The sequence below is a fragment of the Aulonocara stuartgranti genome (assembly GCF_965226115.1).
Source record: "Aulonocara stuartgranti genome assembly, chromosome: 13".
NCBI classification, from domain to species: Eukaryota; Metazoa; Chordata; class Actinopteri; order Cichliformes; family Cichlidae; genus Aulonocara; species Aulonocara stuartgranti.
The window spans coordinates 20,367,827-20,390,581 of record NC_138949.1 but is presented as its reverse complement, the minus strand read 5'-3'; the positions used below and the strand labels follow the sequence as shown (position 1 = coordinate 20,390,581).

At 39.0% G+C, this 22,755-nt stretch overlaps 1 protein-coding gene across 1 annotated transcript in view; it reads right to left on the bottom strand.

Moving 5' to 3' along the window:
* The window catches only part of pcsk2 (proprotein convertase subtilisin/kexin type 2), a 29,963-nt gene extending 7,443 nt beyond the window's left edge, over nucleotides 1-22,520 (bottom strand). The window contains exons 1-10 of the mRNA XM_082556329.1: nucleotides 21,958-22,520; nucleotides 20,023-20,127; nucleotides 15,812-15,925; nucleotides 15,271-15,379; nucleotides 14,548-14,585; nucleotides 7,265-7,341; nucleotides 6,235-6,323; nucleotides 5,497-5,672; nucleotides 2,222-2,437; nucleotides 551-651 (exon numbers count right to left, since the gene is read on the bottom strand). Coding sequence (XP_082412455.1) covers nucleotides 551-651; nucleotides 2,222-2,437; nucleotides 5,497-5,672; nucleotides 6,235-6,323; nucleotides 7,265-7,341; nucleotides 14,548-14,585; nucleotides 15,271-15,379; nucleotides 15,812-15,925; nucleotides 20,023-20,127; nucleotides 21,958-22,140 — 1,208 coding nt within the window. The 5' untranslated portion in view covers nucleotides 22,141-22,520. The remainder of the gene's footprint in view (nucleotides 1-550; nucleotides 652-2,221; nucleotides 2,438-5,496; nucleotides 5,673-6,234; nucleotides 6,324-7,264; nucleotides 7,342-14,547; nucleotides 14,586-15,270; nucleotides 15,380-15,811; nucleotides 15,926-20,022; nucleotides 20,128-21,957) is intronic.
* Between the last annotated feature and the right edge of the window lie 235 nt (nucleotides 22,521-22,755).

Genomic DNA, 22,755 nt, shown 5'->3' with positions numbered 1-22,755 from the left:
GACAGAAATATTTTCAGCAAGCTAAGATAATAAGTGTTGTTTTATTTGTTTGGTTTTTTTTGGTATCATCTGACATATATGGGAAAGTACTGAGACCTCTTAAAAGAAAATGAACTGAATTTCTTTTAGCCTTGCACTAAGGTATAAAGAGCATTGATCCAGGGTTATTTGTGCCGTTGGTACAAACATACATTGAGTCTGTGCTCTGTGGGCGTTAGAGTGAGTGCAGTTTTTCCTTTTCACAGTTGTGATAAATAAGCAACTCTGTGAAAAGTGGAGAGATTATTTGTGCTCTCAAGGAGTTTAGATGCACACAGACAGAGGACGTTAAAGCCATTACTTCAGAAATACACAAAAGCTCGAGGTTGTACTTAAAAACAAACTGAAGATTGTCCAGATCTAATGGTTAAAATTATACCTTGTGATTATCACTTTCTCCAGCAGAGTGAAGTTGAATAAGGAAACCTAATTATGTTTTTATACAGACAGTCTGTCTAAATCAATAATCGCAATTATTATAGCACTTTGAAAGGACCAGTAGAGTACATACTTAGCCTCAAGAGCCAGAGCAAAGACACCAGCTGCCTCTGGCGCTGCTGCTGAGGTTCCCGAGTGACGCAGTGTGCAGTTCCCGTACAGATCTGTAGTAGCCTAAAATAATCACAAAAAGGCAACTTTATACGTAGAATCAATCAACATTTTTTATTGTTTAAATTTGTTTTTAGAAGGCACTCTTCAAGTACAAGTGAAAAAATTATATATATCAAAGTAATTTTAATCTTTATTTTGTGTAGTTGATTTTGCCATTGTTGCAAATATGCAAAAAGATGTAACGTTATAATCAAAATTTCATTATAGTAAGTCAGTAATATGTTATAACAATTGTTGTATTAAATCAGATAACTCAATATGCATAAAGAAAATCCAATATTTCTTCATATACGGTACAGAATTTCTTTAAAGGACTTTGTGAAATACAAATAAATGTTGTGGACACGGGGAACAAGGACAAAAAAATTGTATGAAATAACAGTGATTTTGTCTGAAATAGACACAGTTGTGCATGTGCTTAGCAAGACGTCTGAAAGCCACAACTCCAGACCTGTTACTGAGCCATTACGAAATTTAAAAAGCAAACGTCAAGCCAAAAATGGGAAAAATTACAACGGCTGGTCTCCTCGGTTCCCACTTACAGAGTGACACGTGATGCAAGCCATGGGCAAACATGCTGTTGTCCTATTTGGAACCATATTGCTCGCATCAAATTAAAAACAAGCACAAAGTTTTAAAAGAATATATACATTCATGCATTCAATTTTTTGCACTTGACATGTTGTATTTATACTATTTTCAATGAAATCCTTTATTTAACGTGTTTTCATTGTCTTTGCATATATTATAATTATGTTAGTGAGAGTGCACAAGATACAAAACAACCTTTTTATTATGTTTCTGCACAAATATGAAAAGACATAGAGAGATGTGCATGACCAGGGTGCTTTGGCTGAATAGCTGTGCACACACATTGAGAAAATGTTTATGTCTCTGGATAAACAGTGATTTCAATTTTAATTTGTGCTTAATTAGAAATGATAACAGACTGACATTAATTAGAGGGGAAACCCTTGGGAAGATCCATGACTTTGTCAACAGCCAAAGGTGATTTGCATAATCGCTTATGCTGCCTTTGCATGCTTCATTCACAAGCATGTTATATAGGATGTTGATCAATTTATGTGCATACGAAGACAGAAGAGCAATTATTATTATATATTATTATCCTGGGATTATCCTAAAACAACCCAAGATGTCATGTATTTGTTCTTCACGTAAATGTGCAGATAGGCTTGAGCCAGCTGTACTTACACACACTCACACAAACACACAGACATCCATTATGCAATTAAATGCTGGGCTGTACGTCACAATGAGGAGCAATTCTTCCATCAGAAACTGACAGCTTCATAAGTTACATTCATAGTATCTTCTGACTGCAGGGCGAATTGAAAAGCTATTTACAGTTCCATCTATGAATCAGAAGAGCCATCGTTTAAAGGCATTTAACATCACAAACAAGCCTTGAGTCATCTTTGAATGGAAAAAGATCAGGGACCCTGAACTATCAAAACATTTGATAGACATTACGGCAAACATTTGAGGTTGTTTCTTCTTTCAGAACTGTGTTGCACACTGAGATCAAATAAAACACAAGCACACTCACCACTCCAGCCTCTGGGTTCCTCTTCCGTCCATTACTGAATGTAGATGCCAGGGTGGATGAGCAGCTCTCGTCATACAGAGCAGTGCGCCCATCGTTGATGGCAGAGTTGATGGAGATTGTCCACATACTTGAGGCATAACCATCGCAGTTACAGTCATCATAGCTACCACCATCTCCTGAGGCCCAGACATAGATGCTGCCTTTCCCTCCGCGCCCCTAAAACAACATTATCATCATGATCCCAGTGAAATGAAAGTGTGTCACAGTTCTTGTCTTTTTCGCTGGAATTCATTTGGGTGAAATGAAAATTGGAAATCTGAGAGTTTATGATGCATATCAATGCGCTTAGAACTTTAAATGATTGAATAACAGGACTCCTGTGTATATTTCTCAATTACTCACTGACAACAGGCCAGTCAGACCTCCCTTGTCACAGGTGGTGGTTTCCTATTTGGAATCATTTCTTTTAGTCACTTCGGGCATGCTCTTTAGAAGAAACTGCTTAATCACCCACTGCCCACTGAAAGCTGGCAAAACTCTGCTGTCTTTTGGCAGGTGTTTTTTTTTTTATTTGTTTAATTATTTGTCTTCTTTATTATTTCGTGAAGTAGAAAGAAGGATCTGGGGAAAACTGGCAGGGAGTCAATGAACAATCTTACATTATTAAAGGATCGACACAGAGGATAGCATTTAAGCAAAACACATAAACTCCACTGGCTCACGCTGTCCAGCCCACTGGTATTAAAATAAATTGATTTCTAGAGCTAAATAAATTTTATTGTGATATTCTGTGCCTGTAAGCATGCAAAGCAGGCAGATCTCATCAGAAGGTCGTAATATTAAAAAAGACACAATGCTATTGATGAAAAACTTTGTGATTGCACAAATGATAGCAACAAGAAAAAAGAAAGCACTCAAAAGAATTCAGTGAAATTTCTATTGTGTACCAGAACTGGCAACTCACACAGGCACACAAGCCTGTTTTGTCCTGTCTCTTATTTTTCCATTACAGCATGTAAATTGGCATTGCTACAGTCGAGGAAGGTAAAATGACAGCATTTTTTTTGTCTTTTTTTCTACACCTCATTCTGCAAATTTAAACACAGTAAAATGACATCTTTGTTACCGATAGAGTGCCTTGAAACATGAAACAACTGACTGTGGCTCCACGCAGAGAGCATCCTCCTCACCAAATGCTGCACCTGTTCTACAAAAGGCCGACCATTTCCCCACAGAACAAAGGATCAAGTGGAGGAGGAGTGCCATGTCCTACCTTTCATGATGCTTATTTATCTCTTTTTATTTGAAATGCAAAAAGAGGTTTGAGTGTTGTTGAGCACACCTATGTGCTTTAGGCCTTCTGCAATCTGTCTCCTGCACTATCCAAACAAAGTGCTTTCATTTGGAACAGCACCCAGTGTATTTAATTCCATTAAAGCCATGCTGCCTTATTCAGCTGTTAATATGAAATAATGTGCTTCTTAATTTTAAATGTTTCCCTTTGTGCACAATGCACATCATGTTCGGCCTACACAATAGCTTACATAAGTGATCATTAGAATCTAAGTGGCAGATCGCAGAGTGGCTGCTTGATTAGTTGTGTTTACATGATCAGACATTACAGTGAGCTTTGCTCCCGCTCACCTACCCTGCCTACGACAGGGTCATTTCAGACCAACCCACACCTGGCTACATGATGATTAATCAGGCAAGCAACTGGCAGTGGCACTACTAGCATGACAGCTGTGTGAGTGTTTGTGTGTGTGTTTGGTCCAGACACTGCTGATGTTGTCTGGCCCTAAATTGAAAAATTATTTATTTTCAAGGTCAGAGTAATGGTTAGTAGTAGATGTTAGGTTAGAGTAAGTCTCTAGGAAGTGAATATGGAGTGTGTTCATGCATGCTCAGTCATCCAGTAAGGAAATCCCAGAAAGGTGATTATGTTTAACTGGAGAAAGGCATCCTGGACAGGGAGGAATGCTGGTTTGAGTCAAGGAGGGAAGACCATCCCTTTAGGGGGCCGAAGGGTTCATCTTTCACCATCTTCCAATGCTTTGATTGCAGCCATTCCCCAACTTTGTGTGAATGGTACTCATGGCCACTGATCAATGGTCGTTGACAGTTTGTATATTAATAATCAGGAAACTGACCACACGGCCCATTGTTAGTCAGTGGTCTTAGTTTCAGTCACTATGCAAATGTGCTGTTCATAAGGGTTGGAGAAATCTGCAGTCAGCTGAGACTGAAGAAGTCACTTGGATGAGTGAAAAAATCTACACTGATCTACACTGGCTGTAGTTCAGCATCAGTGTACTGTAGAGCGCATGGTACCCTGAAGGTATCACCTTTTCATCTTTGCGTTAGTATAGTAGTTACTTGTGCCTCACCATCCGCAAAGAGTAATTTGGCTCATGAGCATCACTCAAGCAAAACATGACAAAGAGTGTGAGGCCTCTATGAGTCTGCATTGTAATCTACATGCTTTAAGCTTTGCTAAAATGCTCATAAGTACAATGCTGTCATATTAAAGTTGAGCGATAGATTGTCCACAGTTGCACTTGTTTAACTACATTTGCCTACATTTGATAACTGGCACAAAACACAAAGTATATTTGAGAGTAATTGGAATTGTTACGTACATGCAAATGCTTTGACTTTGACTAAAACTAGATTAAAAACTAAACACTAAACATTTTAATTAATGGAAATAAAATAAATATTAAACTTAAAAACAGAAATAAGTGCACTCACAAATCTGAGATAAAACAAAAACAAATCATACAGCATTTTGTTGAACAAGGTGTGTATTGAGTCTTTAGACTACCTACATGATAGTGAGTCAATTAAAGGTAATTAAATATATTTGTATTCTAATGTCTCTTATGAACATGTAAAACATAAGCACCTGACAAATCACCTCATTCTAGAAGAATAGTAATAAAAAAGAAAATGTAATAAAACTAAACACAATAAAAAGAATATGAAATCATACTCTAGAAACTAATTGAAACATTAAATTAAAAACAAAATGAAAAGAAAATCTTATGGTAACCACAACCCATTTACAGTTTTGAACAGGTGACTTTACTCAATTTCTCAAAACCCTACAGCTGGTGTAATAAAAGACCCTGTGTACTTGTTAGTGCCACTTCAAGGGTGAGTAAAACCTTCACAGGGGGCGGCACTAAAAAAATGAAGATTTCATTCAAGAGATTTAAAGATAAATTTCCATCACAGGTTAAAGCTCACAGCACAAGGTGAAGGTGCGCCTTTACCTTGTTCACGCCGTCTGCCATAGCCTGCAATGTGAGCTCTCTGGGTCCATCCACTGTCTTGCCATCATCAGTTGGTCCCCAGCTAGCACTGTAGATGTCAATAATCTGGGGCATGTGACTGATGGATGATGCCTCAATGATGTCAGTCATAAATGGCTGGTCCAGCATTCTGATACCTGAAAGAGTAAAAGTCTGACTCCAGTTTTGTGGTACAAACAGATGCCGTCAAGTTGATACCAAAAAGTAAGTATAAGTTACTAATTTACTTGCTAATTAAAGAAAGCATAGGTTTTGCATATCCATAGTGTGCAAAAAGTATGATGCATTCATGCATGTAAACCCTAAACAATGTTTAAAGCAAATCTTTATGTTAGCTTTGTAGCAGAACATAAATCAAGCTGTCAGTACTGATTTTCTTATTTCTAATTTGTTACTCAAAAAGCGAAAAAATCAAAATCAAAATCAAAATGAAACAAAAACTGGACTCTTGTCCTGTTTTTCAGTTGAATCTAAATCTTCCTACTTCTGTGAGTAGAGAAATACCATTTTAACATGTTTCAGCAATGTAACTCTACTCTTCCATAATGCCCTACAGTATATTTTATAGGTGAAGCATTTAGTATCTCCCTTGCTGAATCACCCTCCCAGCTTTCACCACATCACCAGCATCGTGTTTAACATTGCTGTCCCCTCATTGTTATTCCTCTGTTGAAACTGCAAGCTTATTATAACACACACCTGCCACCTTGGAGTTATAGGCGACTCCCACACCACAGATGTTGTTGTTGGCTGCCGCAGAAACCTCTCCAGCACATCTTGTGCCGTGACTTGTGACAGCGGAAAGCAAAGAAAGCGCTTAAAATGATTTGCATTCATTTACATACATTTGAAAATGATATATTGTGGTTTAGGTCTGAGCTAAGCATTCACACATTCATTGTACCCCTTGTCATTGTTGCCTTTGTGTGTGTCTAGAATGAGGATATTGATAACAGCATGGGTAGATTTAGCCATAAATCTATTATAATTAACAGAATGGATCTGCCTGAGGAAAAGCAACATTTCCATCCATTTTCAGAGCATTTATATGAGTCTGAGTACGACTGCACATATCAGCGTTTTGTGTTCGTCATGTGATGCGTGTCTATGTCTCCATCCCGTTACTCCCCACAGGGACACTGCAGTCAACCCTTCTTTCCCAGCATGCTTTGCTACAGACAGGCAGCTATTTATAACAACCAGCCGATTAACCAGCAAGTATTGCCCGGCAGTCAGCAACTGCTTCAGTACCAGACCCAAATACCCGCTTCTCTATGTAACAGACACTTGCACATATGTAGATATAGCTGAGCAGATGGAGGTACAGAAGGAGAGATAGAGAAAGAATATAGTTCTCTTTGCTCCTTTGCTCCATATGTGTTGTAGTGGTAGTGGATCCCCTGGTGTGATTGGGAGGCAGATAAGACGTTATCAGACAGAAGGTCACCACCATGAACACTTGTCCCTGAGAGGAGACTAGACTTGTGGTTGTCCGCCTTTATCCACCTTATCTCCTCCAAGTGAGAAGCTAAAAATAGCCATTGTGTTTTCTATTCTCTTGTGTTGGACAACAGCTCTGTTTATACCACACCATTATGTCTTAATGGAACTATGTGGAGAGAAAATCAATAGAAGAGAGCTGCCAGACTCTAGGGAGAGCACACACGTGCACACAAAAACACACTGAGTATGTGTATATAGAAATAGGCAATGTCTGGGCGAGCTTTACCTGTTAAACCAGTCATCTGTGTAGCGCGGAAATGGGAACGGGTCATTGCTGCTGAAGTCATAGCTGGCATCGGCATTCTGAAAGGACCGAATGGATGCATTTACGAAAACAACATAGAGACAGAAAAACAGCAGGAGAGACGACAGGGCAGAGCATTTCACAGTCAAGTGCTGACCTTATCACAGTCTGTTCTGTCATCCTTATGCACCGGTCAGGGGTGATTTTGAATTCTAAGCTTGCTAGTGCGGAAGCTAATCAGGTAAATCTAGCCACCCAACCTGCAGCTCAGGGAAGATTTAGGCATTTTTAGAAATGTTTTCATTCACTTTTTTTTGCCAAAACTACAGCATGAAGCAGCAGTGAAGGCAGGCTACATCTAGTCTGATATTGTTTTTGTTAAAAAACAAAACAAAACAAAAAAAAACAATTTCTTTGCACATTCCTTTATATGTTGCATGGAAAATGGAAAATAGGTGAAGTAGTCTTTTGGAGCATTTGCAATCATACATGAAAACAGAATATATAAGACAATAGTCATTATTTGGTCTGACCACCTTTATTTACACAGCTTGAACTCTCTTAGGTTTTCTGGGAATTCTTTAAAGTTGTCTTCAGAAATAACTCTCTGAGTTTCTTGAAGGGCATTCAAAGCTTTTCTTTTTGTGTTGGTTGAGTTTTCCTCCATTGCGTGTCAAGATGATCACACTGCTACAATGCTGAGGTCCAGGCTCTGGGGAGGCCAGTCCATGAATGATAGTGCCCATTATGTGTTTTTCTATCTTTTATGCTTTTATATTTGACCTCATTGCCATGCTGAACAATGCAGTCATTGCCAATTAGAGTATTTCCAGACATGCTACAGCATGGTGTGTTGGACCAAAATACTTTTCCGTGATCATAATTTCCACAATTGTGAAAAGATTTCCAACACCAGTGCCTGAAATGCCACCTTAAACTATACCAGACCCACCACTATGTTTCACAGATGACTTCAACTCTCACTGTTTTACCTGACCTCTTTCATACATACTGATATTTGAATCAAAGATGGATTTATCATTCAGTTCATACCTGCCAGTTCTTGTGTAATTTGGCATACCTCAACCTGTTTCCCTACCTGAAGAATGACTCAGTCCTTGACAGCCACACTTTTATTGAGATCATTTCTGTTAAGACTTCAGAAAAAAGTCGATGAATCAACTGAAATGACAGATGCATCTCTCAGGTCTTCTGGCAGGTCTTTTGTTTGTTTTCCTATTTTTGAGTACATGACTTTCAAATACTGTTCAACTGTAGTAGTTTTTTAAGCCTAGTACTTCCTCTTTTGTCCTCCGCTTGTCCAGTTTCTTCAATTCTTCTTAAGGACACACTGCACACTATGCCAACACTTGCCTAGGTTTTCATTTAATAGCTATTTTTTTTCACCTTACTGAAAAAAATATATTTCATGCAAGTCAAACTGTGTTATCTTTGACATTTTTCACAGATTCAGCTAAGAAAATTGGAACAAATTGGTTCTTTGCCAAGTTGTCACCATAGAACAAATGTTATCTAGACAATACTGATTCATCCTTTAAGATATATGCCTTTTTATGTTTGAAAGATTGATAGGTCAGTGCTAAGTGGCTAAAACAAATAAACAAAAAAAAAAACAATTCCTCTGAAATTAAAAAGATAAGACTCAGTAAAGAAGCAGTCAATGTCCAAAGAAAAACACTGAAAGACCTTTAGAAAGCCTGGAGAATTGTTGGCCTAGATCACTTTAAAAAGTCTGGCCTGGTTCTTTGGAAGCAAAATATAAAGAAATGAGTGGCGGCTCGAGACTTTTGCACAATACCTTAGAGCAGCATAGAAAAGCTTACATCAGCATTGAACATTATTGTCTAACCTTCATAAAGACATGATTTATTGTAGTGCAGAATTGTATTCGACTGTATTAGATTTAGCTAGCTTATCCTAATAAACTTACAGTATGGTTTATACATTAAAACTCATTTGAACACCTTCATGCAACACTTAACTACCAATATTTAATCTGCGGCAATACTAAAGTAATGTGTGGTCACAGTGGGGATTTCAAACTGAGAAAGTAATGGCCAAATCACTGCCAACATTTAATTCCACATGGCCAAAAGTAATATGATCAGAGCAAACAGCAACGGAAAAGCAAGAGAAAGAAAATGCAGGAGACAGACACACATCCGCTGACAGATAGTAACCCAGTCAACAGAATTATCAGAATAACCATGTCTGGAAGATATTCACACACAGTAAGACATCCTCGGGTAAACACTACACTTGTTCTTACTTTAATACAAAATGACCTATTGACTTATTGCAGCAGGTGAAGTCTCTCCTTTACTTGTCACTCTTGTCACTTGGAGTGCATCCTGTTTTGAGCTGTGTATTTAGTCCCTATAACATGCCGCTTTGTGTGGTCACGGAGAAAACACAGCACTGTTCATTAGCTACAGACCCAAATACATCAGATCATTCTTGGAGGCTGTTTCCATGCTGCAGATTGTGAGCTGTGTAGGCTGGCATTTGGAGGAGATGACTCAGTCAGCAACAATGGAAGAAGAAAAACGACAATAGCTTAGTGACCCAATGGAGAAACACTGTAATTATCACAATGTGGAGCAGACAACTAGAGGACAGTACAAATACTTAGAGCCACTAGGGTTACGTGATGGAGATCACTTCATAACTATGTAATTGTTTAAAGAGAAGGGGTAATAAACAGAAAGGTGAAAGTTACCTAAAGTATTTGTGACATTTGGTTTCCTCTTTTCGTGCTCTAAGTAGGTATGATGCCACACAAAAATTACATATAACATATGGCTCAACAAAAGCAAAGTTAGAAATCTAAAGTTTTGTCTTTAAATGTTAATACTCAGAGCAGAAACATTTGAAACTAGAACATGCCGTTCCCTAATAGATTTTGAGTCCACGTCAGACGCAGAAGTGTGTCCTTGTTGTCTTTTATTAAATGAAGTGAAAAGTCCTGAGCCCTAGTAATAAATGACACCAAGCCTGTCGATGAATGACTTTCTGTGCTTCTCAAGCTCTTCTTCTGCTATCAATCAGGCTCTACGCTTTCTCTGCTGTCCTGTGCACAGCAACAGTCGGAATAATGGATTCTGCCGAGCCTCAGCCTCGTCAGCTTTCCCCAGCAACCACTAGCTGTTCACTGTCACATGAGCTTATGGTACTTAAGTGAACAATGAAGCAAACTTGTCATCCATCCATGCTCATGTGGTAGTGAGGCAAGTATTTTTTTTTTCTAGAGTCAGCTATAGTAAGAATTAGATCACACGAGTTAACAGCTCATTCACTCAATTGACAGCTGCAAAGTAAGGTTGTGCAACTGTACAACTGTACAACTTCGTTTACTCCATATTTCTGTCAGCTCCATTACAGAAAACAACATGACATTCCTCAGAAAGGACCTAAAACTCAATATTACAACCTTTCACAAAGTTCAATTTAAAAGAGAAAAGACAAATGTTATATCCTCTAAAGCGAATAACAAATAACACCATTGATCAAGTTGCATGTACTTGTCTCAGAACTATGGCCCCTATAAATAAGCAGTCTCTTTCTTGTGCCATATCGCTCGTGCAACTTTTGACTAAAAAAAAAAGAAAGAAAATTGCTCTGACAACCATACACAGCAATCTGTAGTGGTCACTGAAATCAGCCAGTAATTACATTTTCATTTAATAAAAATCTAGAATATGTCCATGAATCAGCACAGTTTGAAATCCGCTCACATTTCAACCCTTATGTCTCAAAATACTATTAGTGTCTTAATCTGTTTACAGTCTTATGCAGATTTCAACCTTTTTGGTGCTAAGGTCACACCCCTAGAAACACCATAATAATTGTAAATAATTAAATTATCCTTAAATGTTATCAAACACAAAAGTTAGAGATCTCATACATGGCATATCTTTGCATATCTGATAATTTAGCGATACATGAAAACATTTGCAAGAGTGTACGCACAAGAGTGTTTGTGTGCCGTTTGATTTGAAGTAGCAAAAGCTAAAGAAACGCATCCATGCCCATATAAGTAACAAACTAAATTAACAAGCGGCATCACTGTGGTATTTTAAAATGCCATCTCATCAGCCTGAAACACACTGGCTTCTTCAAAATGCCTTGGTTGTTTCATGGCACGCCACTCATTCAACACGCAGTGCAGCCGATTACTTAACGTTATAGAGAAATCATTTACAGGCGGATACAAGTGCCAAAATCAGTATTTATACTCTTATGATTACTTTCTTGAGAAAGCTCATTAGTCATTTGAAAACCAAGATGATTGTCATTTTCAGTATAAAGAATCTAAAAGATTCTAAAATGCTTTTACAACCACAGACATTCAACAATATAGAAGTTGAATTTAGAAGTCAGAGTCATTAGTTATTTAGACCTTTGAACCCCACATATCTCCTGAGACATCCATGTGGGCTCACGTGTCTGTGAGTGTTGAAATTATGTCTGTGGATCCAGTTTGCAGTGTAAAAAAGGATTTGAGTGTTACGTGAGAGTAGAAGGGCATTATATACACCAGGAGAGGATAGAACAAAGAGAACACTAACTGACAGCATTAAATACTATACGTAATGTAGTTAGATTAGTTATATCAGTGTATCAGCACAGAGCTACCGGTCACCTCACAGTAAGAAGGTTCTGTGTTTGAGTCTGTCCAAAGACGGGCTTACCAGGTTAACTGGTGGTTCTAAAGTGGCTGCTGGTGTGATGTAGTTATCTGTCTATCGGTGTTAGTGTTACCCTGTTAATAACAATGATAATAACAATAATAAATTGATGACAAGACATAGAAGAGCTGAGCCATGGGTAAAGAAGTCTTCATGCATTAAATACACGAATTTCACTGAACTTCAGGGGGATAAATGGGCCATGTTTGAATTAACTTGGTTTTCCTATGGTAGAATGCAGATAAATCAAAAGTTAAATGCTGAAATTTATCCAGTGGTTGAATCTTTGTAGTGAAGCAGTTGTTTCCTAGGAAGGGAATGACTGCCCAACTGCAACATTCCTAAATTTCACCCGGCTCATGGGACTTTTCAAACTAATGGCTGCAGAGGAAGAAGCGAAAAAACTCTCATGTATGTATCCACTTTTGAAAAATTGTTTCAGTTATCTGCTGCCTCATGCTGTTTCATTAGAACCATGCTAAATATAGTGAAGTGTCACTGTGGTATTTTAGCATACTGTTTCATCAGCCTGGAATACAAAGGCTTCCTCAAAATACCTGGCAGCTCAGAACAGCTGGTCCAACATACAGTAAAGCTTAGTGCTAAGCTTTCAGCTGAAACAGCTCTTCATTGCAGCTATGGGACTTCACCTTTTGTCACATCTTGTGCATCCTTTTGGAGAGGGACCTGTTACTACTTCACTCTTTCTGGCTGTTGTGCTGGTTAATTTCGACTATAATTCACTGTTTTTAACAACTGCTGATAACTGAACAATACTTAACCTTCTACGTGAGCTATGCTAACCTTTGTTAACAGGCGATGTCCTTTTGTTTGCTTTCTCTCCCTCTTCTTGCTTTCTTTTCTGTGTGGATACAGTGGCTCACGGTCCCCAAGGTAGAATAAATAAAATATTATCAGTGCTGCAAAGGGCAGTCCTGGTATGGGGTGGACCAAACCATTTTGTTTCATTTGTAAGGGGTGAGAGTTGGTATTTTAGGCAATCAAGCTCAAATCACACAGTCAGTTTATTCAGGCAATTATGTCATTGTTATTTAGAAATTGAAAAAAGCGAAATAAAATGAACTTTTCATTCCAGGCTTGCAAGGGTCACCAACACCATTGGGTCCTGTTTTCAACATTTTACTATAACTACAAGGCCCATGCAGATTGTCTGCGTGCTGAGATACAAAGAAAGATCAACTCCATTCTCATCTGTAGGAATTAAATCAGATTCAATGTCTGTTATTTTGCCTGTGATTTTTACTACTATTATTTTATATTCAGTTCTTTAATTTTTTTGATGGTAGTAAAAACAATATATAGAACTTGTTAGAATATAGTGAAAGACTTGAATTGTGAGATGTGTGTTTTTGTGAATCTTGTGAAGCACTATTACTCTTGCCCTTGCAAATAAAACACAGCCTCGCTTTTTATTTGTCATATCAAAATGTATCTCGTAAACTGTAGCATTATGATCTTGAAAAACAAGCAGCCTAAAACCCTTGCAAGAGCTGACATTTGTCTCCTCAAAGCAGCTCTACCACATAATCAATTCAAAGTAACGACTCGAGATCAACTCAAAATGGTTTTTAATGTTTTCTTTGTTTTGTTTCGGGGGGGTTTTCTAGGTATGTCTAGGTCTATAAAAAAGCACAACAACAATAGCACCACAGGATTACATACACAGTGCCACGCACACAGACACACACTTTGGATCTATGCACAGCATGATCCATCAATCCAGCGGAGGATGCTCCCGCATCAACACAGCTGAGGCTGTGTTATTTTTGGGCCACAGCTCATCTCTGTTCACAGGCAAGACATGCAAAGGCAGGCAAAAATGGATACATGCATGACAGGGGGAAAAAACAAGCCACATTTAATGAGCAATAGCTACAGCAGACAAGTACAAACAGAAAGCCCTTTGCATCAGGATAATCTCCTGGAAACAAAACATAAGCAAACAGCTGAAAAAAGAGCCAAAACTCTTGGCATTTTTAGATAAAAGCCTAAAATACCATAAACATCAGTTTTCAAGTAGGAGGATTTTGAACTCAACAAAGCATTAGAGTTTCTTTAGAAGGTTTGCATTTGTTCATCCCTAGATTGAAGAAGACACCACAATGCAGACACACTGATGAAACTGCACAAGTTATAGTGTAATCAGACTGAACCTTCAAGGCCGTGTTCCATTTAGCAATCCCTCTTGTCCTTTAAGGTTTTATCAGTATTCTGGAGATAGAGCATCACATTATGCAGCACCAACTACCCTGGCATTATCTCTGCTTGTGACAGATCGGCCTGCCATTGTGCCTGCTACAGTGCAGTGTGCATTAACATTAAACAGCTTGGCTGGCCGTCTGCCTGCCTCTGCGTCCTCCGGGAACACAAGGAGACTCAGCAGCCATGAAGGCAACTTGGAAAGCACCTGTCACTGGCAATGACAAACCACACGAAGCCCATGAAATCCTCGACCTAAACTCCTGCTTTGTTTATTAACAGCACTTTACGCAAATGAAGGAAAGTATGACATTAAAAGAAAATGTATGTACTCACATAATTTGATGCCAGGTCTGGATGTAGATAGTCAATACCTGAAATGGGACTTTTTTTAATTAATATATAGCATGCATCACAGAGGATAGCAAAATATCTTGCCATTTTTATATCATGGTTTCCTTTTTGCTTTATTATATTCTGAATGCTTGATAATGAGGATAATGATGAATGATATTATTCTGACACAACTTTTCACAAATTTGCAAATGACTCAAATTGCGCAATTCAATTTAGATGATTAACGAACTGGGAAAAGAAAAAAATTACATGTTAACAATCTCTAAAATTAATATTCCACAATCACAGGGCCCAGCGTCTCAAATATAATGAAATCAAATGCAGTTGTATCTTTGGACTTTAAACTAGAAAATTGAGCCTGTCAGCTTGGATTCAACAGTTGTAATGGTAATATTCAATATATACAAAAATGATTAAATGCTTCTTTGTGTGTATAAAAAAAACAGCATGCATACTAAAGGAGAAAGAGGTTTCTGTTTTTTTTTATTGCACAATGACATGCGGCTGTTTGAAAACCTGGTCAGTAAATCCTGATTTCATGCTGTGAGTCCCCTCAAACAGGGAGACAAATTAATCAGAACCAAGATACATTCTTTATTAAGTTCAACATATACAAATAAATCGGCTCGATGGATATTTGGAGGTGTGATTAAGTGCTTCCAGACAGTGCTCCTGGTTATAAATTAAGGATTTTATACTCACCGTCATCCATGATTGCGATGGTAACTCCTTTGCCTGTGTAGCCCAGTTGCCAAGCTTCAGCCACATTAAGATCCAGCCCAGGGGTCCCGTCTGCCTGGCCTGTGTTTATCTAATCACTCAGACAATATGGAGAACGTCCATGACTCATGGCACCCAGGTGAGCCACCATTAGGAAATTAGTCAACATGCAGAATGTGTGTATGTGCAGGATGTTATGGATAAGGACTGCTTGAGGGTGATTTTGAAAGGAAGGGGAAGTAAATGTCAGTAGATTCATCTGACATGCCAGATGAATGAAAGCGAGCTTGTTACAGCATCAAATTCATGCTCACCGGTTAATGTAAACGAGGGGAAACTAGGCAACATGAATGCAGAGATGAGATGGCATGATATTTGCCAGGCTAATTTAACAAAGAATAACAATGTTCATACAGAAGGCGGTAGGGAATATGGTCGGTCTCTGAGTAATTAAGGTGGAAAAAATGTGGGCTGGTGCTAAAGGTCAGGCTTCACGCAGACAGCTAGCTGGCTTATTACTCACCAGATACCACTGCTTGGTGAATAGAGGGTCACTCATGTTAACTTCAATATCGTTGATATTTCTGTAGCCTCGCTTCTGACGACTGAATCCCTCCTGTTCCATGACATTCTTCACCTGCGGGGGAAAGGGAAAAAAGAAAAAAAAGTCAGGTCAATGTCAGTTTAAAATCAACAATGATCTCACGCACATTTTGAAAAGAATCATACAAAGAGCCAAATGAAACCCAGGTGTGTTTATGCTGGAGCACAGAAGCAATAAGATTCTGCTTGATATGACGCTTGAGATGTTGCCTGGGATTGCTCTGTGCACAGGAAATCACAAAACCCAGCTGTGCTCTACTGTACCGTGAAGGCAGAACATCACCTAAATGAAAGAGGCTATTTTTTTTCTCCTAATAAGAGTGGCTGCAGCTGGAGCCGGGGGCTCCCAAACTCACCTTGTCAGTATGCTCAAAAGCCACGGCAATTACACTCGCAAACACGCTTGTGTTTCTCTGAATCATCAAAGAAATCTCAGCAGATGAACAGCTCTGATTTGGATTACAAATGCTTACTGAATGCTGCCACAATAACCATTATCGAGCTCAGAAAGATAACATAGGACAGAACAAATAAATGATTGGGATGAAATGTAGTTGCTTGATTAGCTGGTGGTTGGCATGAAAATGACTGGTTGTCTTTGATAGCGATGTTGTATTTAATTTCTGCTCACACTTCAAATCATAGAGCTAAGAAAACACTCCCATTATTCCGCTGCCATCATCTCTGTCAGCAACTGAGGACAGGAGTAATAATAACCTATCAATTTAGTCATTCTAATTGGGAACTGCACCCCATCTCCTGTGACAGTTTAACTTTTCTCTCTCTCTCTCTCTCTCTAAAATACTGTACCCATATTCAGTCATTTGGAAAAGCTGAATATGTGAAGTAGAGGCAAAGGAACAACAAGCCACTTAATCTTTTAGAGTCTGGCACTGGCTAAACCAAGCCTGAAGAGAAGCTCTCAATTTGAAATTTATTGCCAACACTCTGCTTGTCTTGAAGGTCATATGGACAATGATTTCATTTGAAGGTTTTGGGTCAGTTTCTGATTCTCTCTATTTCTCTGTGCGGTTGTTCGTGAGAAACTAAATGTGTTTTTCACAATTTCAAAGCTTCATTTTCAAAAGAGGTCTCCAGCTAAATGTTCCTCTTATGTTTACCCTTCACAAATTCCCTCTAGTGTGTCACAAAGAAACAGGCATTGTCTGGCGTGTTTACCCGCAAAGATAAGAGAGCGGAGCAGCACTTAAATGTGTCCTTCTAAAATGGCCAAAGCCTATTCAGCTGGCTCTCCTGTTATGGTATACCCTACACAATCATGAGGCAAAGAAACTGTAAATAAGCACACAAATCAGCTAAACAGAAACTAACTCTGTAAAGTAAGATCTCTTGCTTAAAGTAAGATCGCTGTTTTAGCCTTATATTACTTTTGTTTTCACAAAATTGCATTCATATTCAGAGCGGCTAGCGGCAATATCTATATTATCCTGGCATTTCCTCGTCTTCTTTCCATCCATCAGCAGTTTATTCCTTTACTTGGCAGGAGAGTTGGTATTTCCCTTGAGACAGCATGTCATACTGCCCACTCACAACATCAAACAGTGCCCATGCACTGCCATCACTCTCCGCCTTTGCCACTGCCTGCTCACAATGCTTCAGTTCACTCCAAATCAAAGAGCAGTGCTGGCTGTCTCCTTTCTCACTGCCCTCATTTCCCTCCTGGCTTTTCCATGCGTGCATCTTTCGGGGTCAGGGGATGCTGCTCACTCACAACATTTTTTTTAATGTTCTACATTCCACCTTTGTTCCATTCCCACTTTTTAATATAGCCTTTTAATCTCTATTAAAAGGCTATATTATATTATCTATGTCTCATTAAAAAAAGTGTATTTCAGGAATTATGGATGGACGGATCAGTGGATAAACTGGGAAAAAGCAGGGAAGTATAGACAGGTATGCACAGAGAGAAATGCAAAGGAGAGATACAAGTAGATTATTTGGGTCGGAAGTGGGTCAACACGCTCCACTAATAGAATCTGAGGAATAACAGGGTTCTTGGGACACCACCCAGTTCCATCAATACTGCTACTCAATTAGACTGCATGTTAAATGAGTGTTTAATGACTCAGTTACAGGTAAAAAGAGGTTTAACAGAATATAATATCTACTAAATACAATGCTTCTTTATTTAGGGCTGTGGAATACAATTTCCACCAATTAGATCTTTCTTTTATGTTCACAGAGCTGAGAGATATTGCTGTAGGTTGGGAAATGACAGAAAGATACGTCGAAATTATAAACACAGAATATAAAATCAGACTTGTTGACCTCATAGGTTCTGGAAATCCAAAGAAAGCAAAAGCCTTGGTGTCACACGTGAGCATGTCAAGCAGCTGATTAAAACCTGGAATGTAGACCTGCCCATGTTCGTGCTGTCTCACTTCCATTTGCAGAATTAGCTCGTCAGAGTGGCTCGCATTTATTTTCATTAGCACCTCTCACAAACGCAATTAGAGAGGTTAGTTGATTGTCTGCAGCAGGACCTCCACTTTCACTGCATCCAACAGTGGACAGAGCTGAACACACACAGCTCAGCACACAACAGTACTGAGCTTCAAGATGCGGCGCATACGTGGTTTTTATATAAGAAAAAACAGCTGAAACAATTTGTGACTGAGTCCAGTGTCATGATTGTCATGAGATTACCATAATTTACACTTGCTTCATAATTGATTGAATTATTTTTCAAGCAAAAAGGGCAAATATTTACTGCCATAAATGTAAGAGTTGATACTTTTCTTCATTACTGTAAACTGATTATATTTTGGGGTATTGGACAGTTGGTCAGACAAAAAATAAATATTATTGTGAGACTTTGTCTTACAGGACAAGTAGCAGTTAATTGAGATTAAAACATCAGTGGAAGTGGGCGACTTGTAGCAGTGACAGGGGAAATAACCACTGGCAACCCAAAGTGGGCGAGTCAGGTCAAAACTAATCTCTACTTTGAGGTTGTCATAGGCCATTAGCTACAAAGCAATCCCCAAAAAAGGCATTGCTTTACGTGTGTAAGGCCTTATGAGCGGAAAAATTGTGGTAAATGGGTAGACTTATTAAATATTAACCCAAACAATAAGAAGATTACTTGAAAATGAGAATAATGTTTATTTACAGCTATTGCTTGTCAAGAGGTAACAAACTGTATGTGGAAATCGATCATTGCACGACTTATTACCCAATCCAAACATTTAAGATCCCAAATTAATGATTACATACTTAACCAAGTGCAACATAAACATCACCAGACTTTGTAAGAAAGTATATTTTCATTAGAAAAGCAGATGTCAGAAGAAAAAAAAAGCCACTTTTTCTCATTAATATAGCTCAGCTTTTACTACTGCAAATGCAGAACCACTGAAGCGCCGACTAATCCAAGAAATGGCCCTGTTTATTATTGTGTGCAATCAAAATGTTTCTGAGGAAAATGCTAATCATAAAATACAAAAATGAAATAAAACAAGGAATTAGATTCACTGCAACATTATGAAAAATAAAATCTAAAATAACGTCCAAAAACAAGTGTATTACGTTTTAGCATGTTATTTAGTGCTGGGTTTGGAATTGCTTGCATTCTATTTGGCTCTGATGGGAAAAACAAGTTTTATTTTTTTTTGTTTTTCTGAAAAATAAACAGAAAAAAAGTCAGGACGACGACCAGTTAATCTTAGGCTGAGCCACAGCTTATCATAGTGTTACTGCATAATTACCCTGTAGTTGCGTAAGGACTGCAATTTCTCATTGAGAACTGGTGGTAAAACTGCTATGACTATATACACAATAAAGCACTAAACTAGATGTGGAGCCAAAGGATTTTGCTTCAGTAGCTCATTGGAAGTTTCAGTTTGATGAAATGAGGGTGATTGTGTAGTAGTTTATTTCATTTCTTAGAATTTCTTTAGCCTGCTGTTTGCCAAGTGGTTTGTGAAATCCCGTCCTTGTGAGAGTTTATATCTATGTATTGTCTTTATTTAGAATGTTTCTTGGAACCTGCACCTTGCTTTTTTGTAACAAGCACTGCTTAAGTTAAATCTCTTATTCAGGACTTTTTACATATAGAAAAAAGACACATGTATACACAGTATATTGTTTCATTGTCATATGCATTCTTACCCTTTTGTCTTTTTGGAGCTGCTGTCTCCTACGGGCACTGCGTTTGCTCCGCCTCTTCGAAGTATCCTGAGGGTAGAGGTGAAAGAGCCCTTCTCCGAAGGGAAGCTGGAAAGAAAAGAAAAGAAGTACAAGACAGGGAAATGGATCAGGGGCAGAAATACAGATGGGAGGGTTGAGGCAGCAATCATAAAGTGTGAATGACAAATCAAAATACAATAGTTCATAAAGGAAAGAGGATAGCAGGTTATCTTCCAGATGGAAACAAGGGCACTGACTCCCTGGCTTTCACAGACGGTTAAGCCTGGAGAACAGCATTGGGATCAACCATAATAAGTCACATGGGGAGGGAAATGAGATGCATCATCCAGAGCGTTCCCTCCAGCACTGTGCACAGATTAAAGACCCCCTTATGCTTTAGTAACAGTCAGGGCACAGGTCAATCCTCAAAATAAATGGTTTCAGATGCGGCTGTCAGATCTAATGTGAAAATGTAACACTTCTCAAAAGATTCTCCTTATCTGCCAATGCTCTTTTATTTGAACATTTTTGTCAGATTGAAATGTTCTCATAGTATTACAATATGTGTTATTATTATGGTGGCGATGATTAAGAGTAGTAGCAGTAGCAGTATCATTATCATTGCTTTACATTGGCTGATCACAGATCTGTTTTGCTGTCTTTCTTTTGCCACTCTTTAGGCTTACATTTGTATGTGTGTCCCCTGTCTGTATCCCAGTCTAGTTAATTAAGCTACAAAAGAAGAGAATTCAAACAACACAGACATTGTTTAATGGCGCATATCCCATTAAGACAAATATAGCTGCAGATTACATAACCTGGGAGGCAGTAGACGGAGGGGATGATCTATTGCCTACAAGAAAGCGAGCAAGCCATAGCAGAAATAGCAATGCTGCACAACTACCACAAGGATGTTATCAGATTATGATGATGAGATACAAATCAAACACTTTTCTTTATTATTATTATTACTGTGGAGGTGAGAGGAGAAAAAACACACATCCTCATTCAGAGCTGTGCAGACACCCCTCCGTTCACTGCTACGCCTCACTGACTAAGGCTCCAGCCAATTTCACCCACACATTTATTTTGACATGTGACAAGGAACACACACTGCTGGGGAATTATTTCTATCAGTCTGCCATAAACGCCTTGTTAAGTCTTCTGACATGTTGAAAGGCATCCGAAATTTGTCGAGCTATCTGATTTGTCTCAGGTGAGACAAAGGAGGGCCATGAATGTGAATACACTATGTGCTCTGCAAAAGACAAATAATAAAGAGGTGTTTTATATTTTATTGGAAAATGTGTTTTTCTATGTCAGTCTCTGACAAAGAGGGCATCCAACAAGGTATCCAAGTAAATTTGCTGTTTTTTGATGTGAAGCATTAAAAAAAGGGGAGGGGGTGTCCAAAACTGTGAGGATTATATCAAACCAGAACTTCGTGTGATGTTTTGTTCATGAAATGTTTTGTCTCTTCTTCGACAGCATCTTTCACAGATGGCTCCAGGTGCATCTTCCTTTTGCAGGACACTGAAATTTGATGCGTTTTTGAAATAGAATTTAGCCCACGGGCCGGTGGCAAACCTAATAAACAAGGCCTGCGGTTCAGTGAGAATGACGTCATCAAGTCAAGAAAAAGTGCAGTGAAGTCAAACCAGAAGAAAACCAGAAGAAGCTTCTCAATGTCTCCTCTACTGGATAGTTTCACTACGTGCAATATGTCTGATTGTTTTAAAAGAGCGAGAATGACCACAAACGTTACTAAACAACCAGAAATATTTCGCGCTGACATTTTCATTTAATAATATTTATTCGTTTATCAATTGGTCGGTTTACTTAAGAAAGAAAGAAAAGAAAAAGAAAAACAGTTGCTGCCAGGATTGCGTGATGCTTTTTTAATCAGAGCATCCCTACCTTTCGGGCACTCTGGAACCCATGTTGTGTTGCAACTTGGTGCGCTTCATCCTGTGCGTCCTCATGCAACTGAACCAGAAAATGGTCCGTTAAGACTCCTTCTGCAGCCTGCGTCGCAAGCAGCAGCGCGTTCAGCAGCACTGTAAATCCCAAGGCTGTCCCATATCGGGGCGATCCAAGCATCGTGTCTGGCTTGTGTCAGTATGCCTTGTCTGCTTGCCCGTCAGAGTAAAATCAGTGTATGGGATGCTCCACGTCAGAGAAGCGAAGAGGAGGAACAGGAGGAAGAACAGCGGGATGTAAAGGTGTCGAATCAACGCTTTTGCGAACGCATCTCCTCGTCGTCAGCTGATGGTGGCACTGGAAGTTGGATTTCACCGAGGTGTACCCGCTCTTACCGTGTGCTTCGAGTTGGGGCGGTTGTGGACCAAACCTGCATCCTCAGCTTTCTAGCTCTCCTCCTCCATCTCTTCCTCCTCTCATCTGTTATTCATCTACCTTCCTAGCTCGGGTAGTTTCTGCGCGTGACGTTGTACCAATGGCCTCGGCGGGTGTGTCCCGTCGTTTCCTCCCCCGGATGCGCTCGAGGGCACTTTTCAGCACCTTGGAGAATTCCTCCTATCGTCCTCAGAGTTGATGGAAATTCTATTGATGGGTAGGCTGTCTGGGGCTGGCCATCCAACTGGGGGGGGGGGGGGGAACCGCTGAAAACTCATGTGACATATAGCGACCTTTAAATACAGCTTTCTATAGAAGTCCTACAGAAAGATTTTTATGACATGATTCTTCAATATATTT